The sequence below is a fragment of the Sprattus sprattus genome, assembly GCF_963457725.1.
Source record: "Sprattus sprattus genome assembly, chromosome: 7".
NCBI classification, from domain to species: domain Eukaryota; kingdom Metazoa; phylum Chordata; class Actinopteri; order Clupeiformes; family Clupeidae; genus Sprattus; species Sprattus sprattus.
The window spans coordinates 15137394-15162008 of NC_137926.1; the positions used below are offsets into that span (position 1 = coordinate 15137394).

Below are 24615 nucleotides of genomic sequence, written 5' to 3' on the forward strand. Positions count from 1 at the left end.
CCTGGCTCACATCACTGTCACACGGAGCTAGCCACCTCCAAAATTACCCATCTTCGAGCGACGAAATAATGAAAAGAGATCCTTCTTTTGCTGCCTGTGAAGTGCAGAAGAAACATACGAATAGGTAAGTTGCCTTTTGTGTTTTAGTGGCAAATTGTACAGCGTTTGGAGGTAGCGGCAACGCTAGCTAGCTAGCGTAGGGGAAGAACAAGGCTTTCTGCTCCCTTGATGAAGGCAAGAAAGCCCTCTCGGTGGACGCGCATTTTCATTCACACTACTTTAAATAAGAGCTGTTTTCGTGCGACTTTACGACTTAACCTGAACAAGGTATTGATCAATGATACTTTAACGTTAGCTGCCTGAGCAGGGTTTTTTCCTCACCAAAAAACATTGAACTGGTTGATTGTCTGCTAACCAGTTGTTGTAGGTAGCTAGCTGTACTTATCAATAACTCACACATGTAACGTTAACCTATCACTACGCGTGTAACTTTAATTGCGAGGGAACGGTTCCCTCTTTCAAATGCCAAATAGCAGTGCCCAGAGTGTCAACGTGTCACCGCAAACGTAGATGTCCCCTTCAGCATCTAAAACACCTCTGTAATGAATGTAATCTACTTGAAAAAACTTTTGGTTTGGACTTTCATGCGTTTCAGAACTAGATAAATGCTAACGTTAAGCTTGTGGATATACAAATAACGTTAGCCTATTTGTTTGAGTCAGTTCTCCTATGTAAATTAAACAAATTCTCACTGCACATGGCCCCGAGTGTATGTCAAATGTGGGTTGTTTTTGAAATACACAAAATGATTTAACTATCCAAGTTTCCTGGCATTTTGCTATTCTTCTATTGGCATCATGAAAGCTTAACGTCTCAACTTCCTGATACTTTTTTTTGTCCTTTAAACGTTTGTGTCAGAGTGCGATGATCAGTCCCACACAGCCTCCTCGATTCGATAGCCCACATGCACTTTCTCCTCAGTAATGTTTTTTCTAAGTTTTTTTTTTTTTTTTTTTACATAGGCAACCGAACTAAGTCTCATCCCGTGATGTTGCTTGAGAGGGACTGCTGCTTCGTGACTAAATTGCGCACGCTATCTATTAGAGAAGCAGCGGTTTGCATGTGAACCAGCTGAGTCCTACCAGTGTTTTCCTCAGTTTACACTGTAAGAACCTCTCTGACTCACGCTCTAACCTCTGGTTCGTGTGTAGCTCGCTCGGAGTTCTCTGGATGAGTGCCTATGTTAGGCCCCTTGTAATCACGGCAGATGCAGTGGAGCAAACAAACATCAGCCGAGACTAGAACAGGAAGCATCAGCAGCGGTTACAAGGCCCGCTTCCTCTCGCTGTAGGCTATGACAAAGGTGGGGCAGAACACAGAAGTGAGTTCCCTGGAGACGGCCGCACCAATCCCGTATGCTGCCACTGCCCGGTCTTGGCTCGTTTTCACAGGCGAAGTCAGGCAGCGCAAATTTCCACGGATATTTCCAGTTTTCACAGTTCTGAAAGCTCTCGTTGTAACTGGATTAATTGAGCACACATTTAGCATCTGTCCTCCCCTATACGGGCGAACAGAGTCCAGCATCTCCACAGTTTTTTTTTGTTTGTTAGAAAAAGTCCTTGAAAGAGAAACATATTGTGCCGTACGGTACAACCATCCTTGAGCACTGCCTTGGCATTAGTTCATGCACACATGTTGGTTTTAGAGGCTGTTCTAGATACGATGAAGTTGAAGCAGTGGTGATTCAATATGGTGTTGTTCACATGGAGCTGATGACGTTGTGAAGCACCAGTAGCACTAGTACACAATAGAAAGGAAAATAAGCACATTTGTAAGAAGGGAGAATGGATGGAAGGAGAAGCAAAAAGGAAAGGGCTTCCACCTATAAATAGCCCTTGTGACAGTGGTGGCTGGTGTGCTGTTGCCAACCTGGTGGAAGAGAGTAGGAGGCATGGTGGAAGAGTGACTCAGTGACACGCTGTCTCACCTCGGAGCGGGAGGTGGAGATCTGTTTGCTCTGCTCTGCCCTGTGACCTTGAGTTGGAGATTAAGAGTGGAAATCCAGTAGTGTGTGCAGTGGATCCCTGGGCTCTAACCTGCCATCTTCCCCAGCAGGCGAAGGAGATGACTGGGCTACTGACGCTCTGTTCCCCTCAGCCTATGGGAATATGGATCACATCAGCTGTTGTTAAAAGAACCTCAAAGTGTGAAGGACTGGATGACTGACAGTGTCAGTGATCGCAACTGAAGAGTGTATGAATCATCTCTCCCTTCTCAACCTGTCTGTCTCTCTCTCTGTCTCCCTCTCTCTCTGTCTACCTCTCTGCTCCCTCTCTCGCTGTCTCCCTCTCTGTCTCCCTCTCTCTGCTCCCTCTCTCTCTGTCTCTCTCTCTGCTCCCTCTCTCTGTCTCTCTCTCTGCTCCCTCTCTCTCTGTCTACCTCTCTGCTCCCTCTCTCTGTCTCCCTCTCTGCATCCTTTCTCTCTGTCTCCCTCTCTGCTCCCTCTCTCTGTCTCCCTCTCTGCTCCCTCTCTCTCTGACTCGGTTAGGCTTTCTCTGTGATGTGAGACAGACACAATGTGCACCCCCAGGTCAGCTGAGTCATTGGCCATGTCTGAGTTTGTGTGCGAGCACGTGCCTGAACACACACACACACACACACACAAACACACACACACACACACACACACTGCATTCTCAGTGGAAGTCAGGTTGTGATGGGGGGGGGGGGGGGGGGGGGGAGGTTGCAAAGAATTCAGAGCTCTTTTAAATGCACTGATGTTGCGCTTGATTTCTCCTTCTTCCTTCAGTGACTGCCACTGTTTCCGAAAGCACAGGGGCATCTCAGACACTGCGCACATGAAGTGCTGTTTTTCACTAGGAGGAATCGCTGCTGTAGTCGTTCGTGCTGTAAACCCAGTCATTCATTTTTAAGTACGCTTGTGTAGCTGCTCTGTAGAGTCCAGTGTCTCTGTCTGGTTTCCCTTCCTTCCTTCCTTCAGTGTGGGAAAAGGCAGTCTGATACCAGCACTTCAGCAAGGGGGGGTACAGTGGTCAGGCATTCTCAGACAGTGGGGAAGTCCAGGGTGGAGTGGAAACTTCATTCCCCTCTGACCCTAGTTGGTTGTTTTTAGAGGGGGGCATTGTCGGAGGGCAGTCCCCAGACGAGTGCGGGCGAGGACGCTTAGGAGAAGGGACCAAGACACACACACACACACACACACACACACACACACACACACATAAACACATATGAACTTGCCCCCCTTTTCAGGACCCTGTTATTCTGGGCTTGCTGTGTTCAGCAGTGTGTTTTCCCATGGGGCATGGTTTTGTGTCCCTGTGTTTTTTTTTTTAACATCATCATCATGGCAGACATGAGCACTGCAGTGTCGCAGCACGGGCTGGCTCATTGGAACAAAGGCTTCCTTGAGGTCTCTTTGGCCCCTGGGCCTGTGTGTGTGTGGGGTGGAGAGAGAGCCTCTGGGTTGGGAAAGGTCTGGCTGAGTTAGCGTAGCGGAGCACCGTGTTTAATGTTCCTCTGAACTACCCTGACCCGGTGTGTGTGCAGCGCTCGGCTGGAACTGGCAGCTAACTGCTACTGCTGAGGTCGTATTAGGATGTTAACACAGTCTGTGTGCAAACAGCATGAACGCTTCTGTTGCTATGAAAAGCGCATTTTCCAGATGCGTAAGCATATGGATCACACATGAAGTGGGCCAAGGGGTTTGTCGGGGCTTTGCCTGAAGGCCATGTTCTTTGTGTTTTTGTAGTGGGGCATAAACATGACATTTGCTGTGTGTGTGTGTGTGTTGCTCTGTTTACCTCTGGCGTTAAGTGGCTGAAGTCAGGTTTGTACAAAGGAACCACTGTTGTGAAAAAAAACCGTTCCTTTTCCCCAAAGGTTATCGTTGTTCTGCTTCGTCACTGGCGTTCCCCCTTGCCCTTTAACCTCCCAGGGCTCAACCTCTCGGGCCGCTTCTGCCGGCCCTCCGTCTCATGATTCACGGCATCCTCTCAGGAAGTGGCAGTGCGCAGGCAAACAATCGCTCATTGTTTATGGGGTTGCACGCACCGCTAGATGCGAGCCCCGGGAGCGGCCCCAAAGGGCATCCTCAGCGCTTACCTCTGCAGTCTAAGAGAGTCACAGGAGCCTGCACTACAGGGGTTATACAGGTCAGAAGGCACGCACGCGGAAGCACTACAGCATCACAACAGCACAAGTGCGCGTACAAACAACAGTAGAAAGACCAGTTTAGTATCTGCAGGACTAGCTGCATTAATATAGCAATAATAGTGGGGTGAGGTTTCAGTGCTCATGACCATGACCGTCTGAAAGGTGCTGTTGGTGCCCCTGCAGTCTGGACCACAGTAGCTTTTTGGCCAGATGGTACTGCACCAAACCAGCGTCTGAGCAGCACCATACCTCAAGTTTTAACCAGGTGGTGATAGTTTATGTGTAGTTTGTGGTAAATGTTACCATTAGCTCTACATTAACATCATGCCCATAGCCAGAACAGTGATATGAAGCGTTAGCTCTTCATTTACATGGCCATAGCCAGAACAGTGATATTTCAGTTTCAGTACAGTAGTTTCACACATTGATCCACATGACTGCGGGCTGTTGAAGAGGTGCAGTTGGTGCGGTGAACAGCTTGAGGAAGTCCACTGACTACAGAGGATTAACCAGGGGGAGTCTGTCCTCTCCTCTCCTCTCCTCTCCTCTCGTCTGTGTACAGAAGTTTCCAACAAAGAGCGGTGCTATTTTCAGCTCTCTGTGTTGATCTCTGGGCTGGAATGTACTTGTTGGGAAGGGAAAAGACCAAAACAGAGAGGCTTCATTTCCACAAAAATAACATGCTGGACCAGAGGTGAATCGGTGTATATGCAATAGGGAACACACCAAAGTGCACGCAAACACGCGCACACACACACACACACACACACACACACACACACACAAAAGCATGCACACACACACACAAGTAGCACACACACACAAACAAGCATGCACAGACAGCCTATATACTCACTCAGGCAGGAAAAAACCCACTGGGGAACTCCTGCTTTCATTTCTACTGTGCAGCCCACTGGTTGACTGATGACCGTACACATACAGTGTGCTAAGAGTTTGCTGCGGACACAAAGGTCTACATACACTCCCTCATCAAAACAGGGCACCTTTCACTAACCAGAACTCCCTCCCCAACAAACACCCCAACGCCTAGCTATGTTACGGAAATCTGTACATTCTTCCATGGCAACAGACTAGTTCTTTCACACACACACACACACACACACACACACACACACACACACGTACTCATGCAAGAGCCCTTTCTTCACTAATAGAGAGCATGTGGCTGCTGGTGACAGCACCTTCCTGTTAGAACAGTGCTAAATTAAAGTGTGCGCATGTGTGTGTGGGGTAGGGGGGTTGAGAGACGGAGGCAGTGTGTGTCCTTAAGGAGAGAGAGCGTGATGGTGGGGTTGGGTTGGTTGCTTGTAGTAAAGTTTGTGTATATGTGTGCATGTAAGAGAGATAAAGATGAGGTATGCAGACGAGGAAGAGAAATAAATAGTTTGTGCTTGTTTTAGAGAGAGAGAAAAAAAAATGTGCCCTCTCACTGCGGTCCACCAGTGTCCTATAGCTCTCTAATGTCATTACCACCCCATTAGTTGGGGCTTTTGTGTGTTGCTCAAGGCTTGGCTTCCCGTCTCACTGGTCAGCAGTCAGTTCCCCTCTAAGAGGGGCTTTCCTTTTCCCTCTTCCCTCTTCCCTCTATCCTCTTCTCTCTTTCCCCCTTGCCCTGATGGCTTCATGAAGCGCTGTCAGCTTGCGGCCAGAGCCTCCTCTCCCGTTTTTGGCAACACTCCGCCCCCAGACGTGTCCAACTATGCGTCAGTCTGAAGTGATGCCATTCTCAGAGTCATCAACCACTCTGTTTCCTCAACCACGCATTCTGGCCGGACCGTGAATTTAGCACAGGTCAATCAACTCCAAAGGAATTCACTGCTCTATCTTTTCTAAACAGTGCTGATGGTCAATCTGGAGGCATGGAGCTATTGCTATGAGGTTTATGTGTGCGTGTGCGTGTGCGTGTGTGTGTGTGTGTGTGTGTGTGTGTGTGTGTGTGTGTGTGTTTTTCTTCCTCCCCCCTCTGACCTCTGTAATGGTGGACTAGCCATGTTGGTAAGATTCCATAGTCTGCTCTCTGCGGTTGTCCCAGGGACCAGAATGTAGCCTGACTGCTGTTGAAAATAAGGCAGCCCATCTTAACATAATTGGTCTTCTGAGCATGAGATCTTTGTATTATCTATCATCAGGCAACGAGTGCTAGCAGTGAGTGGCCTCTAGTGAAAATGTCTTTGTTAAGGCTAGTACCATAAATGTGTAGCATGTTAGCATCGCTAACTGTATAGCTCCTCAGCTCTGTTTTCCCTTGGGTAGGGAGGGAGGCCAGCCAATGTGTGTCTGCCTTGTAAGCCTGGACCTGAGTAGCCTACAGATGTGAGTTTATTCTCAGGTCATGTCTGGCACAGCTATGCATTTTTAATCCCTCTCCTGCTTCCTTAGTGTGATGGGTGTGTGTCTCAGAGGTGTGGGATCAGTGTGCGCAGGAGAGAGAGGAGAGGTCTCCTCCATTTTTAATCTCTCTTCTGCTTCCCTAGTGTGATGATGGGTGTGTGTCTCTGAGGTGTGGGATCAGTGTGCGGAGGAGAGGGCTCCGTCTCGTCTAGTGTCGGCTCGCAGCTGTGTTGTCTGTAAAGTCACCTCTCCTCCTCGTGAACCTAGCTTTGCACACACACACACACACACACACACACACTCTCACTCTCGCACACACACACACACAGGAACACCAAAGTGGTTTATCTGAGTGGCAAGAAGAGGTGAGACGTAAGATTGATGCCACCTCCTCCACCCTCCATCCCTACCACCCCCCACCATGATGACCTGCCATGCATATTTAATCCCCTCACCCGTCTTTGGTTCTGTTTGGAGTCTGGCTCTCACGCAAGCTGAGAAGCAGCATAACTGCTCTGCCACACAGCACCCATCCCCCCCCATCTACAGTCCCTCAGGCATCACTGACTCCAGACCAGCCGTGTCTCTTTGTGTCTCTGTCTGACGGCAGTCTGCACAGCAGTGACACTGAGCTGAGATCTCTTCCTGCTTTCCACTGCAGTGGAGGAGTGAAGCAACAGACCTCACTCATTAACACACATCTGTCAGCCACTTTTTATCTTTGTTTGTCCTTCTGTCCTTGTGTCTTTCTATCTCTTTCTCTCCCTTTTGCTCATTCTCTTACTTGTCCACTCTCACTCATTCACCTACTCGTTCACCCTCTCTCCCTCCTCTACATACTTTTTACCCATCTGCTCTCTCAGTCCATCTCCCTTTGCGGAATCTATGTTTGATTTAAAAGGAGCAGGATATGCGTTCTGGCTTTGGGAAAAGCCTGGTCTCGGAATTGGAATACTGTGCTGCTGACAGATGCAATTGTTACAAGGTCAAAAGTCAAACCTGGCTCGTTTGGGGGAAGGAGTTGTGTTTGTGTTTGTGTTTGTGTTTGTGTGTGTGTGTGTGTGTGTGTGTGTGTGTGTGTGTGTGTGTGTGTGTGTGTGTGTGTGTGTGTGTGTGTGTGTGTGAGAAGCTCAGGCCATGGGCAAGTGCCCTCTGATTCTTCGAGCCCATCACATCACAGATGCTGCTCTAATCCCACGTCGTCAACCCAGGGGGTCTAATCCAGCGGAGTTCACCCTGATTAATCCCAAACCAGAGCAAGATGGTCACTGGACTGAGCTGGAGGAGTGGCTTCTCACTTTGCCCTGTCACCTTTTAATGGCCAAAAACGTCGACACAGCGTTGTCTCTGTCAGGTGGCGCATTGCCAGGGAACATAATCATTTCTGTGCCAATGGTCCAGTTCCTGAATAACACTCAAAGGCTCTCTGAGGCAATGTGTTTCCCCTCTATGAGCAGCACACTGTGTCAACCAATGCAGTTATTATCTATTTAGGATTTAGGCTATTATAAAAGATTATTTTTGGTTTAAAATTAGACCCATCTACCAGCTCACTTCTATACCACTGTCGTAAGCACAAATATAATAACATGTTGTTGGCGACATGATAAAGGCACACATTATGCATAATATACATAGGGCAGTGTGATTTATTAGAAGACAACTAGTTAACTAAGTTATAAACTAGTTAACTAAGTTGCTAAAATTCCAAGGCTAACTTGCAAAAGATTGACGAAGACTGATCAAACTTTTTGGTGTAAGTGACAGGACTGAGGTTGAGGACTTTGAGCATCTGGAAGAACTGTATCTCTGTGAGGCCTTGAGGCAGGGATGACAGCCTATGTTGCATTCTTTCATGAATAACATTGTCAGGGATGTTTATGATAAAAAACTGCAAGTTGACAACTTTCCTAACACAGCCAAACATCAAGGAAGCGCAACACAAGACATAGCAAGAGAGCTAATATGTTATTACTGACTAGCCAGAAAGAAAGCCACCTTGGCATCTGACTTGCATCCTTCTGTCTCTTTTAGCTCTCGCAAACAAGTAAAAACCAGTCCGAGACTCTTGCTCAGTCTCTTGCTCAGTTACTCTTACTTTTTCTCTTCTTTGCTTTCTTCTGACAACTCCTTTGTCAGTTTCTTCGTCGCCTTTGCCATGATGTCTATACAGAGAATACTGCATTAGCTTCTTCTTATAGCTAGCACATTTGTCTAGTTGTTGCTTGCATGAGGCGGTGCGATAAAGCATTATGTCGTTCTCACAAGAGATGTCGCGTCCTGTACACCAAAGTTACAGTGCAATACCAAGCATACTTGCCCTGCTGAGGCAGTGGCAGAGGCCATATAAAAGGGTCAGTGTACCACCAAGATCATTTTTAAACTCTTATTTAGAGTTTCTTAAATTGTTACGTAATGTTGCTTTAAAAAGTTACACACTGTTGCTTTAAATTCTTTTTGGCTTTTCTCGGCTTCGTTTCTCAGCTATGTTTGAGGTTTTGAGACCATTATGTTTTTTTCTGCCCATTTTTATTTTTAACCTCCGATTTCCCATAATGCAATAGTATCAGGCAGGCCTGATATAGACCGCTATGGTCAGAGAGGGGAAATGTTACCATGACACATCTTACTCCGAGTTGTCATTTTATAAAACCAACACCACCTTTCACACTCAGAACTTCTTCACCTCCCTTCAGTGCCTTCTCTCAGTCACTTTCTTTTTCTTTTTTTTTTTACAGATTTATCATTATCAAAATCTGCCTCTGCCTCTCTCCTTTGACACCCATGTCTCCATATCTGCCTGTCTCCATATCTGCCTGTCTCCTCTCTCTCTCTCTCTCTCACTTGTAATACCTCACATGCCTGACCGAAATGGCAGGTCACAGTGTCACGCCCTACGCATGAAACCCGCTCTCCTGTCTGCGTTGTCAGCTGAGTGACTCCGGACGAAACCCAGACTCTTCAGCACATTCCCTCCTGGCTCTCCACCTCTCTCAGTGGTCAGCGCTTGCTTTGCTGCTCTTTACATGAAGACTACCCAGTGTGCCCACCCTATACCCAAGCAGCTCTGGGTCCCAAAGTGTGGCTGTCTTGCAAGCTTTATGTGGTAGGGTGTCTTTGGTCCTAGGTCCTGTAGATGTATACAGAGTGTAATGTCCACAGAGAATGGGAGTTAAAACAATATGACCCAACCGGTCTCTCTTTCTCTCTTTCTCTGTCTCTATCGCATTCTGTCTGTCTTTCTCCATCTCTCTGTTATATTACGTATTACGTATTACTATGACGACTTGATGATTCCTGAAATGTGTGACGTCAGCAACCACACAGCTGTGTGTTGGCTCTCTTTGACCCTCTGGTCAGTGTCCCGTGCTAGAGAAACAGTTGTCTTTGCAGGGAATGTGTGGGAGTCGGACAAAACAAAAAGCAACAGGAAAGCAGAACAGGTGTGTGGAAATGGTTACAAAAATAACAAGAGAGAGTGAAAGTGAAAGTGATGGCAAGAAGAAGGAGAAGGGACAGGACTGAATTGCGTGTCCGCAGCCATCACGACATGGGAACTTTTCTTCTCAACGCTAACTTCCTTTCCAATATCCACGGAGACGCAAGAGAGGAACGAGTTCTTGCACCGCCTTGTGTACCTCAGGAGTTTTCAGAGTGGATGTGTGTGCCAAAATTAAAATCATAATATTAAATAAATATTGTGATGCCTGGCACCGCTTTATCGAAACAATATTGAGCTGAAATATATCGCAATACCGCACTATATTGATTTTTTCCCCCCACCTCTACTTTGTTAATTGCCTCAGGGAGAGGGGGCTGAGGGGTGGAAAGACTTGAAAAGAGAGAGAGAGAGAGAGAGAGAGAGAGAGAGAGAGAGAGAAGGAGAGAAAGAGAGAAAGAAAGACAGAGTGCGAGAGCCAGAGGAAGGGACAGGATAGTGGGCTCAGATTAGGCTACCTGTGTAGGGAGGAGGGGGGGGGGGGGGGTCAGGCCTGGCAGCTGTCTGTCAGGCATGGGGATTGGCCTCCCACGACCCTCTAATGCAAACATATGCTGCTGAGTGTCTCTCTCTCTCTCTCTCTCTCGCTCACACTTTCTCTCTCACTCTCACTCACTCACTCACACACACACACACACACACACACACACACACACACAGTTGTTGCACCCACGCATAACCGAGTCATCTGTTGTCATTGCATGGTCACTTGTGTTGTGAGAGCAGAGCAGTCCCACTCTCAGGAACAGCTCCCATAATCCTCAGCACAGGCCCTGGAAGGCACCATGTGTGTGTGACAGACACGGGAGATAAACAGCTGAAGCTGGCAGGATTTACAGTACTGGAGCTGGCCAAAATGTAAAGGTTTACAAGAATTTTACAACCACGATTTGTGTCTGCGTGTTTGTGTGAATGTGAATGTGTGCGTGTGAATGTGTGTGTGTGTGTGTTGACCCAAACTCCATGTTCTGTAGGTCTGTGGGTCTTTAGCCTACATCTACTATTCTTGCCCAAAGTGCATCACTGTATGTGCCAAGAGTCAAGCTGCAGAAGTATTGCGGTACTATTTTGGGCATGGGACGGAAGACTCTTTCGCTGTCTTTTTCGTCACACACATGCATGTACGCACACACGCACATGCGCACACACACACACACACACACACACAGAAACACACACACACACACACACACACACACACACAGAAACACACACACACACAACTTGGCTTAATGTTAGCAGCTGAGGTCTGCTCTTTCACTTGTGCCTGACCTCTCCCACCAGACTCCCCCTCAGCACTCAAACACATGTGCTGTGGTCCTTAGTCAGCACACACACACCTGGTCACACACACACACACACACACACACACACACAAAGATAGTTATTTTCTCTCTCTCACCCTCCCTCCCCGCACCTTTCACTCTCCCTAACATTAAAAACACACACCCTCACCCCTCACCCCTCTTCCAAACACTCTGACAGACAGACACACACACAGCTCCCTCCCCAGGCCATGTTTGTTCCTCCTTTTGTAACCGCAGCATGCTGTCAGCCATCGTTTCACTCTTGGCCTCTCTGTGTGGCCCCTGCTCTCAGTGTTGAGCAGTTAGGGTTGCGCTGGAAGTACGATACGTCCTGCTTATATGCCAACGTGTGTGTGTGTGTGTGTGTGTGTGTGTGTGTGTGTGTGTGTGTGTGTGTGTGTGTGTGTGTGTGTGTGTGTGTGTGTGTGTGTGTGTGTGTGTGTGTGTGTGTGTGTGTGTGTGTGCGCCCACCGTTCACTGTAGTCTGCCGCTGTGTTTCTTTCATAGTCCATTGCATCAGCAATTAAGCCTCTGGCACTCTCATCTTCCTTATTTGTTAATGAAGCAGACTTGAGATTTACTGAAGGTGACTTGCCAAGTAAGTCATAAGGTACTGATGGAGATGTAAGTCGTAGTTGTACTATATGTGCTCCTTGGGTCTTGAAACCATGACCTGTTGCTAAGCTATGCTAAAGTCAATGTTGCCAACCATTTAGTTTGTTCACTGCATCCCTAATAGCTCTTTAGACTAGAAGGAGCAGTTTAATATTGCTGTGTGTGAGTGTGTGTGTGTGTGGGAGAGAGTCTCATATGGATGTTTCCTCTCTAATCTCTGTTCCCTCCCTCCAGATGAAGATGAAGAAGGACATCGACACGATAATAGCCGAGGAAAGAGCGGATATCATCTCAAAGTATGACAAGGTTAGTGTGCATTGGAAGTTAGCGTAGCCCTGAGCCCTCCGCTACATTAAGTCTTATTTGGCCTAGCTTTGAGCCCTCCGCTACACTCATCTGTATGAACCAGAGCTGAAACGTGAGCTGCATATCCTCTTCACTGCGGTCTGTATGACAGGTTCCATAAGCCAGAGGTAACATTATGACCTGCTCATTCATGCGCCTGAAACAGGAGTCATCATCTGTGTTTCCGAAGGCATTGTTCAGATGGCATGCTGTGATTTGTGTTTACCTGTATGAGGTGTTTCATTCTCTGTTTGTGTGTCTGTGTGTGTGTCTGTGTGTGTGTGTGTGTGTATGAGTGAGTTTTAAAACACTCATTATTGTATCAGTACTCAAACCTTTACATTACTGTACCCTTAGAACCCAATGCATTATGACTTCCAACATGCTGTTTTCCTTTCAAACTGAGGATCTAACAGGGTTGAGGGTTTGACCACAGACAGGAAGCTGGTCATTAGCTAGCATTGATTAGGATAATGAGTGGCCTCATTTACATTTGCTGGCTCAGAGGGGTTGGAGGAAATATTGGCTGACTTTCGATCGGATTATATTGAAGTTCCTGCACAGGCTGGAATTAGGGTTGTGCATGCATGCATGTGTGTGTGCTGGGGGAATGCTGTCATTGTGATTTTACACAGCTGCTCTGTCGCCCCAGTACACCATACACACACACACACACACACACACACACACACACACACCCTGCTTGCTGATGTGAGTAACAATGCTGCTCTCTTTTCTCTAATTGGAAAGGTTCAGCCAGAGGAGTAGTTTTATGACATGACCCGTGGAGCATTTTTTTTTACACATGCACCCCCAATTCAGACGCCACTGAACGGGGTTCTTTTAGGAAGGGACAGCAGCAGAAGGCTGATCCTCCTGTGGACAAGGCGCTTCACGAGGCCCCCCTTTCATTCAGATGGGGTTCAGCCATAGCAAAGGCCACTTAGAGGGGGCAAATAAAAGAGCTTGTGGTCTCTGGCATGGAAAACAAAGTGCTCCCGAGCTGATTTGTATTGCACCATGTTTTGGCTGACGGCGTCTGCAGAGATTAGCCTCTGCTTGAAGCATTTCTTTAAATAAGGCATTAGTTTCATATAAACCCTAGCAACTGTACTGTTTATAAGAATGGCAGAAGTGCTGTCTAAGTGCTCGTAACTTATACGCTGTGGTGCTTTCCATCAGGAAGTGGCGAGTTATTATTATCTCTATGCATATCAACATACCCTTGTGTGTGTGTTTGTGTGTGTGTTTAGGGCAGGCACAAGGACCTTAAGATCGACCCCTGGGAAGATGGCGATTTCAGTATCTACAAGTTCACTGACCGCTTCGGTTTCAGACAGTAAGTTGGCTCTCTGCATACAGGCACACTGCCCTCTCCGCTGCAGCTGACGGTCACAGTCCAGCAGGGTCGGCCATCTTCACTACTGCAGTATTGGAGCGAGCTCTCCTCCCTTTGCCCTTTATAATAATAATAATAATTCATTTTATTTTGAACGCACTTTTCATTGTGACCACATTTGTGGTGATATTAAGACAAATCTTTAAATGCTTAGAAGTTTGTGTGCACATATATTTGTGTGTGATACCTGGTTTTGTTCTCTACCCTATTTTTGTTGTTGTTGTTGTTTGCCACAGTGAGAAGGAACTATCCACACCAAGTGCAGTGGAGGAGAAGGTAAACACTCTTTTGTAAACACTTTCCACACAAACCTGAGAAACACTCTTTATCTGGATGGGCTGAGAAACACTCTTTATCTGGATGGGTGTTTCTTTCTGAGCCATAGGTTTGATGTAAAGGTTTGTAGAACTGTTATCATTGAACTTTTGTTATTGTTTGTTTCTGCATAACCAGCAAAGGGTGCTTGAGGTTGTGAGGGTGGACAAATGGGTGAAGATGGTGAAGAAGTGGGACAAGTACAGGAGCAGTGATAAGGTATGTACACACATACACTCTCACACACACTCACACACACACACACTCACACACACACACACACACACATACACTCACACTCACACACACACATACACACGCGCGCACACACACACACGCGTCATTCAGTGTAATATTTATCAGAGCAGCCTCCCCATCCTCACTTTGATCTCCCCTAATGTTTGACCATAACACTGTAGGCAAGTCTCAATGTATCTGGTTTGACTCACTTGTGTTCTCTTTCTCCCTGCCGCTCTCTTTCTCTAAATCTCTCTGTACCCCAAAGATGGTGAAGCGTGTGTATAAGGGTATTCCTCTCCAGCTCCGGGGCCAGGCCTGGGCACTGCTACTGGACCTGGAGCAGATCAAGAAGGAGAACATGGGCAAGTACGAGGTAAGAGCGTGCACACACACATACGTGTGCGCACACACACACACACACACACACACACTCAGAATTCTGACGCTGTTGTCTACTGTGTGTCTCACTGTGGTTCGTATCAGTTTACTGTGGGATCTGACACCCTGCATTTTCCAGATTCCACAGCAGAATGAATCATCCTACTGTTTGGGTGTGTGTGAGGGTGTGTGTGTTTGGGTGGGTGGGAGGTGTGTTGTGGGTAGTGTGTGTTTGGGTGTGTGGAAGCATGTTGTGGGAAGTGTCTCTTTCCATCATTCTGACTAGGGTCTACTAATAGAACTCCCATCATCGTTTCACTGTTACATTCCCGGCATTCCTCTGCTAATGTCCCTGATGTCCTGAGCTGGTTAGTCTGGATAAATAGGAAGAATAACTCGTGAGACAATGGTAGTCCTCAGGAACAGGGCTACTGTGCTGCTGGCCTGATAGAGTCAGTATGAGAGTTACTTCTGTTTCCCTCTCTCTGAGCTTCCTAATCCTGGCCCCTACACCAGTAGTCATAACACATTCAACGGAAGGCCACACACACATTAACAGTTTAAAGATGACTCATCCACTGGCGTTCCTTATGCGGCCATTTGGAGTTGGTGTTTTGGTCCCCGCGTGTGTGTGTGTGTGTGTGTGTGTGTGTGTGTGTGTGTGTGTGTGTGTGTGTATGTGTTAACTTCCTGTTCCTGACTCAGGAGCTACCTCAGAGTGTTTAGAGTGAGCGAGAGTTTCTGCGGTGAGTGTTCAGTGTGTTCTAGCACCTCAGCCATTTCTGCTGTCTGCTGTGTGTGTGTCTGTGTGTCTGTGTGTGTGTGTGTGTGTGTGTGTGTGTGTGTGTGTGTGTGTGTGTGTGTGTGTGTGTGTGTGTGTGTGTGTGTGTGTGTGTGTCTGTCAGATCTGCTCAATACATACTCACATACATACTAAAAAAAAACACTCCTGGCCACTGAGGTCAGTAGCGACAGCAGAGTCAGAAGCCTAGGTCCACAATCAACCCGCAGGACCTGAAATAGCTCTCTGTGTGTGTGTGTGTGTGTGTGCGCGGAAGAGGGGGAGCATGGTAACGAGACAAACACCAGTTAATGTTCTTCTCCACCCCCTTCCTCTACTCTGTGTAGGTTTTGAGACACCTGCCGATGGGTAGCCAACATGTATATGTCCCCTTGTCCCTGGGTCAGATGAGTTACAGGATGTGTGTTTGTCTGCCCAGAAAATGAAGGAGCAGGCCAGCAGCTTCTCCACGGAGATCAAGCAGATCGACCTGGACGTGAACCGCACCTTCAGGAACCACATCATGTTCATGGAGCGCTTTGGAGTCAAGTGAGTTACCCAAAGCACTCGGACACTCTCATCACCATCCGAGCACACACACACACACACACACACACGTTATCACATTAACACGCTCCCTCACACACCAACACACACGTTATCACATTTACACGCTCCCTCACACACCAACACACGCATCATATCACATTTGCATACTTCCTTTACACACGAACACATGCATCAGAGGCATACACACACATCATATCACATTTACACGCACCCTCCCACACCAACACACACGCAAACATGCAAAACACACACACACACACACACACACATAACAGCAAATCTCCTCTTCACACCAGCATGTCTTATAATCTCCTCTTGCCCATTACCCAAATTCCCTGCTGTTTGTTTTCATGTTGTGGTTTGACTCCTTAATCTCGTGGACACGAGCGAGCCAGCAAGGGCCAAATCAAGCCTCCCGCTGTGTCTGCTAGCCCTCACACACACACACACACACACACACACACATCCCGCGGCTAATCTTGTAAAACTCCTCCAAAACAAAACAGTGTTTCCTCCGGCCCAGCCGCCTCTGCTGGCCTTCCTGTTGTGTTGGCCGTTGCTGACGGAGACCTTGCAGGAAGTCTCAGCTGGTCAGCCAGTAACCCTTGACCCAGAATAAGGCTGTTTGTTTGTGTCCAACACAGACAACGCTCTGCTCACGCTCTCATGGGCACAGGTACCAGCCAGGCCTCTGGAAGGCCTTACTATGCTGCTAATGGCCAGGACTGACCAGGGAGCTCTCTCTCTCTCTGTCTCTATCCATCCCTCTCTCTCTCTTGATCCCTCTTTCTCTTCTCTTCTGTTTTGTCACTCTCTCCCTCTCCTTACAAAGAGAAACCTGTTTGAAAGGAAAACAGCAGGTTGGGGTTTTAATGTATAATGTGTTTTAAGGACACAGTAATGTAAATGTTTGAGTACTGTGTTTGAGTAGTGTTTTAAACATCTCTCTCTCCCTCTGCCTCTCTCTTTCTCTCTCTCTCTCTCTCTCCCTCTGTCTCTCTCTCTCTCCCACCTGTGCCTTCTCTCTCTCTCTCTCTCTCTCTCTCTCTCTCTCTCTCTCTCCCTTTGTCTCTCTCTCTCTCTCCCACGCTCTCTCTCTCTCCATTCAGACAAGACCTAGTGCTGTAGCACAGGAGCTGTTTTAGCTGTGTAACAATAGCTGTAGTTTCCTGTCCTGTCCGGTCCAGCTCTTTATAAATAGCCCTGGCCCTTCCTACCTCTGAGTAGAGTGTGCTCGGTCCCTACCTTAAGGAAAAGGGGCTGGGTGAGCAGGGTTTCTATGGCTTCTCCTCCGTCTACAGACAGAACCAAGAGTAGCTAAAACATGAGTCCTTGGAAGGCTTGTGGTGAAACGATACGCAGCAAACTGTGGTCTGCCCTATGCAAATGTGTTGGTGAGGAGAGCTGGAAGTGCCCTCTCTCTCTCTTTCTTTCATTCTTTCTTTCTTTCCTTCTTACGCTCTCTCACTGGCCAGTCCTCCTGAGGTGGACATGGAGAGAGGGTGTAGATGGAGAGAGGGTGGAGGGGAGAGAGAGAGAGAGAGAGAGAGAAGGAGATCATGCTGGGCTGAGTGCGGTGGGACTGGGATGGCTGGAAGGCCTCCTCTGCTGTTTTGTGGTCTGCTTGGCTCTGCTGCCGAGTGTAGGGGGAAACGGGAGACGTTACAGGCTAATAGATTGCAGGCTTGTGGAGAGTCACACACATAAATCTCATGGATGCACACACACACACACACACACCCCCACACACACATACCCATACACACACTGTCACACACACACACACACAGATATGCACAAACATACTCATGCATACACACTCACACACACAGGCAAGCACATTCTCTCTTCCTCTATCTCTCTCTTGCACACCCACACAAAACACACACACACACACACACACACACACACACACACAACACACACACACACACAGATCTCTTCATTAATACTTCAGTGCCAGCGGGAGGAGGTCCTGAAGAAGAAGGATTACTTAAAGGGAGGAGCGTGTGATCTCACTCTTACTGCACCCCAAAGACACCCCCCACTCCCACCACCACTCCCACTCCCACCACCACCTCTCCTCTCCCCTCCCCCTCCATTTATACCATCATCTAACCCCATCCTAGGACTTGTCACTGTTTGTCAGCACAGCGCTGCAGAAATCCCCCTTTCTGCTGCTCCATCATGTATAATGGATGGCGTTTGCCTTTGGATGTAGTAACCAGTGCATGAAGTGACGCAGAGGGTTGTGTTTTGTAACAGCAGCACTCCTAATGGCTAGAAGTGACTGTTCTCTCTTCTGCTCCTCTCCCTACAGGCAACAATCCCTCTTCCATGTGCTGGCAGCCTACTCTGTGTACAACACGGTGAGTTTCGGTGTGTGTGTTAGAGAGTGAAAGAGGATGTGGGACAGAGGACAACTGTGTTTGAATACATAAGGGCGTGTCTGTTGTTTTGTGTGTGAAAGTGGGTTACATAACGTGGTAGAACGGTTGATGCTGAGGGGGTTAAAGCCAAGGCACCACACCCTTCACCCCAGGAAACAGCATAGTCTTTAATTAATAAGGTTCAGGCTTCAACCACACACACACACACACACACACACACACACACACACACACACACACAGACCTTTGAACATAGAGTATGAAATAGAGTTGTGTGCCTGCCTGAAAAATATCAAAAAATGCCCTTTCTGCTTGGCCACACGTTGTTGCCTAGCAGACCAAGACTTGTGATGGGGGGGTGGGGGGTGCGTGTGTGTGCGACAGACTCACATCTGTCACGACCTGGATATCAGTCCCACACACAAGAGCTGATGAGAACTCCCCTGAACAGTACAGGAAGCAGGGAGGTGCGAATTCATGTGAGCCTTATCTCAAATTGACCGCAGTGTATGAGGCAAAGAGGTGTGTGTGTGTGTGTGTGTGTGTGTGTGTGTGTGTGTGTGTGTGTGTGTGTGTGTGTGTGTGTGTGTGTGTGTGAAGCCTCTATGCAAGCCAGAGGAAATGGCCACTTGCCACTGTCCCCATTTCCCCCCAGCGTGCCCATGTGAAAGTGGGTCAAGCGGGAGACTGAGGGGACATTAGGACTCGCCACACATGCTAGATTTGGCTGAGCATCTTCACCCAATCTTTTTGGCTGTGTGTAGGTTTGTTTGTATTCTGTGTGTGTGTGTATGTAAGGGATGCACAATATTGGATTTTTGCCCATATTTGATTTTCAAACTCATTTTGGTTGATTGCCGTTACTGATTTTATGTCATTGAAGAGAAAAGCAAGTGTCTCCTGTACAAGAATGAGCCTAGGACTCTTATTGTGATGGCCTACTTGTTGTAGAAACAGACCTAAAACCTTACCTTTGATTCGACTCTAAATGTATTCATGAACAAATGTACACATTTTAAATTTTCAACTAGTTAGGTCACCCTTTTAGAATGTATTCTCCTCCTACTTCAACAGTTTGCTTTTAAGCTTCCCTGAAACTTTTATGCCGATATTATCATGTATTCCTAGTGAGTGTGTGTGTATGTGTGTGTGATGTTGATTGATTCGGTGAGTAAGCCTGACCATACGCTGTTCTTTCTCTCCTACAGGAGGTGAGCTATTGCCAGGGCATGAGCCAGATAGCTGCCATCCTCCTCATGTACATGAACGAGGAAGATGCCTTCTGGGCCCTGTCACAGCTGCTGACCAATCAGAAGCATGCAATGCACGGTAAGACAGGCCTGGGCAGCCAATCAGAGACAGGCTGAATAGTGGTCAAAAAGGATTTTGTAGTATTAGACGTAATTTCAGTCCAGTACACTTTCTGTCCAATTCAGCAAATTCCTCCCCATAGTTCTCTAGCTGCCAGTTCTATGTGTGTGCACTCAAAAACCGCTATTGTTCGTACACAGTCCCAGCTTCTAGATTGGAAGGATAGTGACTGAGCCATATACTACCCCAGCCAAGCAATCCTTTGCTTCAGGAGAACAGAAGGGAAGGGCATAATGTGATTGGCCGTTGAGCTCAAATATGAACAACCTTTGGCCAGAATGGCAGAATCTCCGCTATACTGTAGTAACTACAGCATCTTGAAGTTACAAGTATGGATGGCTGTCCTCATTGGGCTAGTTCTGCTCTGAGAGTGCATGCCGTGTGTCCAGAGGCTGGGAAATGAGTCAGTCATACGTAATGCTTCGACCACGGGAACTTGTGAGTGATCTAGTTCCTATTCCTCTGCCTTGCTGTGAAGGCTTCTTCATCCCGGGGTTCCCCAAGCTCCATCGGTTCCAGAACCATCACGAGCAGATTCTGTCCAAACTCCTGCCCAAGCTGAAGAAGCACATGGTGAGACCCTTCACTCGTAGACCTCCCATTGCTCTTCAGCTCCTTCTGGCTATCCTTGGCATTTCACACTCACTCACACTGCCATTGTCTTAACTCTCCACAGGAAAGAGAGCAGATGTCAACAGGGATCTATACGACCAAATGGTTCTTGCAGTGTTTCATCGACAGGGTAAGTGAACCTTTTCAAGTGAAGGGAAGCACAACAGGTGAAGAGAAGCTGCATTTTCTGACAATGCTGTGTGTGTGTGTGTGTGTGTGTGTGTGTGTGTGTGTGTGTGTGTGTTTGTGTATGTTTGTGTATGTGTGTTGGTTTGTGGGCAGTTGTTTGTCCAGTTTGTTTCCAAGGGAAAGAACTGACCTTAGTCTACACAGCCATCCAATCAGACCTCATCTTCCTTAAGGTCCCTTGCGTCACCATGGTGACCAAAGGCAAAAGGAATGCTCTGAACATCTCTAATAATAGAATTGCGCTGAAATGGGCTGTGACCTGTTACATCACCACACAGACACACAAACACACACACACACACACACACACACACACACACACACGTCTATGCTGTCACTAGAACAGGAACTTCTGCTTTCTACTGTGGAGCAGTAGTCATAGTCTGCCCAAAAAGTACAAATAGTCATACATTGTCATTATTGCTCATACCAAACATCTTTACTATTATGAATGTGTTTTTTTCTTCTGAAACTGAGCATTGAGTGTCCTTCCTTCTTCCCTCCATCCCTCCCTTCCTCCCTCCCTTCCTCCCTCCGTCCCTCCAGACTCCATTCACGCTTACTTTGCGTCTGTGGGACATCTACATCATGGAGGGGGAGAGGGTCCTCTCGGCCATGGCCTACACAGCCCTCAAGCTGCATAAGAGTAAGTGGAGGAGGAGGAGGAGTTCAACCAGACATGTCATATGATGTCCTTACTGGGATGTTAGTGAGGACTGTTGTCATGGTGGTGAGCAGATGTGACTGGTTGGGTGGAGTAATCTGTTATCTGAGCGGATGTGATTGGTTGGGTGGGCTGACACTGATTGTTTCCATTGGTCAGAGCGTCTGCTGAAGATGAACTTGGAGGATCTACGGGAGTTCCTGCAGGAGGAGATCGCCACCTCCTACTGTGTCAGCGACGACCTGGTGATCGAGCAGCTGCAGGCTTCAATGTCTGAGCTACGCAAGATGAAGCTGGACTTGCCACCCCCAGGTATACTCAGACACACACACACACACACACACACGTTCAACAATTACCCCATCCTTAACACCACTCTGTACCAATACAGCTCATAGATCTAGATCTAGTTCTAGTTCTAGGTAGCAGTAATCACTCCTGCTGGTCCAGTCCCTTCAGCGGATTTTTTTTATCCAGCATGACTCGTTTGTGTGTTCCCACGGTGACAAAGCCATGAGCTTGACGTCAGCACATTGCTCTGTTAGTTGAGTCACAGGAGAGTATCACTAACTGTACACACCTGGGGCCGTATTCACAAAGCCTTTTATCTTACCACTAGGAGTGCTCCTAACTCGCGCTTAAACCTTTTACGTAGGAGTAATTTCTTAAAAGTGATTCACAACGGCTCTGAGACCTACTCATACTAAGGATAATACCAACTCCTAAGCTTAAGATAAAAACTCTGTTGCTATGGATGACGTCGCTTCTCATGCACGAGTTTAGAAGGGGTGAGGACGGTGATTGGTTGTTGACAGGCTCTCTCATTAAAAACTCATTCGTGACGTCTCTCTAACAATCCCACTATATCGACTGAAAATAAGAGAATAACCTAGGCTTCAAATTAAGTCATATTAAATAGTTATGGACAGTGCAGTTAGCAGAATGCACACGCATGATGACAAGTTTGTGCATCCAACGGGAATGACACTTTGCACGTTAAGAGAAATATAAAGCGATCAATATAAAATATGGCAATTGCATGTAATCAAGGCAGTAATAATTAAAGCACCCAGCAAACTGTTAGGCTATTATATTTCCAGCCCTTGACCACTTCAAATATCAGCACATGCGGCCCTTTAAGCCCTCCAATCTTAATTGATCAAAGCGAAACAAACGTGAAACGTATAGCCTAAGCGAAAGCCTACTGGTCCCAGGACCAATAGCCACTGTCACCCCAGCGGCATCCAGCTGGTAAGTTCTCAAAAACCTGCTGCAGACCGCTCTCCGTTGAAATGCACAAGTCATCGGTACATCCAACTGTTGGATGATGTGGGGTCTACAGTGCGTTGATAGTTTGATGAATTAAACGGCTGAATGATGATTCCCAGTGTCGTCATTTGCGTTTTCCGCGAAGCCAAATAGGCTATCTTTATGTTTCCAAACATTTCACTTCGGGACACATCGTTGTTTAAAGGCGTCATTGCATCCCGCGCTAATTCTACGACAATATTAATACCTTCACGGTTTAAGCAATGTCTTTTATCAATTCCAAGTCGGCTGCAGCCATCTTACGATTTTCTGTGAATAGGTCTTAGTGACTTAGGAGTCCTCATGAGGAGTTTTAAGCTGTCCTAGACTTAGGTGCTACTTTTAGGGATAAAATATTTTGTGAATTGCTCTTAGTAAAAAAAATTAGGAGTCCTACATTTAAGACTGACACGCCCATTATTTTTAGGAGTTTCTCCTAAATTCGCCACTTATGAGCTACTTTTAGCCCTAAGATTCTTTGTGAATACGGCCCCTGAACTTTAGTGGAATGTATGTGCACATTCCTGTTCTATAACTGACTGTTGTCATGGTTTCCCTATCCGCAGGGAAGGGAGATGAGCAGCCTAAGGAGCCGCTAGGCCTGGAGCGCCCTATTCTACTGATCCCAGTTCAGCCCCCCTGTGTGGCCCCCCAGTCCAGAAGTAACTGCCCCGCCTCCGAGGCTCAGCAGCTCCAACAGAACGTTATCTCTCCAGACAAGACTCCCTCTCCCAGCTCCCAGTCAGAGCTGAGGACCCTGGGGCCCGTGGACCCCTCACCCCTGCCCTCGCCTGACCCGGTGCTCGTGCACAGCCAGTTCCTGCCAGCGCCAGAGGAGCAGCCGTGCGCAGGCCCCCCTCCTCTCCGTTCATCTGCACAGCGGCCCAGTGCGGTGGCATGCGGGCAGAAGGAACCACAGGGCCCCGTGGCCCCCCGCACCATCGCCTCTGAGTGGCCCCCGCCTCCCTGCCAGACCCCGGAGCCGGACAGGTGCAGCGCTCACTCCCTCAACCTCTCCGATCTCCCGGATCTGCCGCCGCCCCCTCCGCTCTACAGCGACGATCCGCCACCGCCATCCCCCTGCCCGGGCTTCCCCGAACCCCTGGGGCTCATCCTGGAGGAGCCGGGCGCCCGCATAGCGCGCCATACCCACCGCTTTCCCACGAGCCTCAGTGTGCCCTCGCCCATGGGCGACCGCCGGCCCTCCAACACGTCGCAGTACGACAACCTCTCTGAGGGGGAGCCGTTGGCGGACACGGAGGACGAGCAAGAGGAGGAGGACCGCTACCTGGAGAAGCTCCTGGAGCAGGCGGCCTACCTGCCCCGCAGCCCTCAGGAAATGCTGGGGATTGGCGGTCCCTCACTTGTGGAGGACATTTCATCTTACCCTCTCCCCCCGCCCCCACCCAGCTTCGGTCCCTCAGAAGAGTCCACCCCTCTGCCGCCCCCACCTCCGGGCTTCCGCACCCCTCCGCCCCCCAACCTCCCCCAGGAGCAAGAGTACCAGGGCGAGGACAGCTGGGTCACCCCGGACTCCATGTTCCTCTCACCGCCCCCCTGCTTTGCCGACCACCTCCCCCCGGCCCCCACTCCGGCGCCTCCTCTTCCCGCTAGCTATTCTCCCAGGCCCTGTGTCCACTCTGCCGGCAGAGAAGCCCTCCGCTTGGGGGGTCAAGCCCGCTGTGTGCCCCCCTCAGGGCTGCGACTGCCTCCAAAGCCTCCACCCTCCTCCCTCAAACCCACTGGACAACTCACACCCGATACAGACTTCTACCGCCTGCATGCGCCTAGCCACCACCTACCAAAGTCGGTGACCTTCTAGAAGCCATATTAGTCTGAACACCAATGACCTTTTCTTTTGCTTTTAAACATGTATTTATACTGTGTTTTACCTTTTCAGTATGTTATCCAAAGTTTGACAGAAAAAAAAAGAGTGTTATGTTATGTTTTTGGGTTTTTGTAAACAACATTTTTCTTACTGAAAGTTTTATAAATATTTCTTATTCAGAAGCTGGACTTGTATGAAGGACATTTTAATTTTCAGACTTGTTTGTCTGTAGAGACTTTGGTATTTGTGTGTGTGTGTGTGTGTGTGTGTGTGTGT

The 24615-nt window shown here is 48.1% G+C and overlaps 1 protein-coding gene across 1 annotated transcript; it reads left to right on the plus strand.

Annotated features, from left to right (window-relative positions):
- LOC308367629 (uncharacterized protein) lies at positions 1-24333 on the plus strand (the record flags this gene model as incomplete). The annotated part of the gene is made up of 14 exons (XM_080841600.1): positions 1-124; positions 12184-12255; positions 13548-13633; positions 13930-13969; positions 14147-14227; positions 14514-14621; positions 15847-15956; positions 18298-18346; positions 19576-19696; positions 20217-20311; positions 20415-20480; positions 21086-21185; positions 21363-21515; positions 23078-24333. The coding sequence occupies exons 2-14, from the start codon at positions 12184-12186 to the stop codon at positions 24331-24333; spliced, it is 2337 nt and encodes a 778-aa protein (XP_080697726.1). The 5' UTR covers positions 1-124.
- Between the last annotated feature and the right edge of the window lie 282 nt (positions 24334-24615).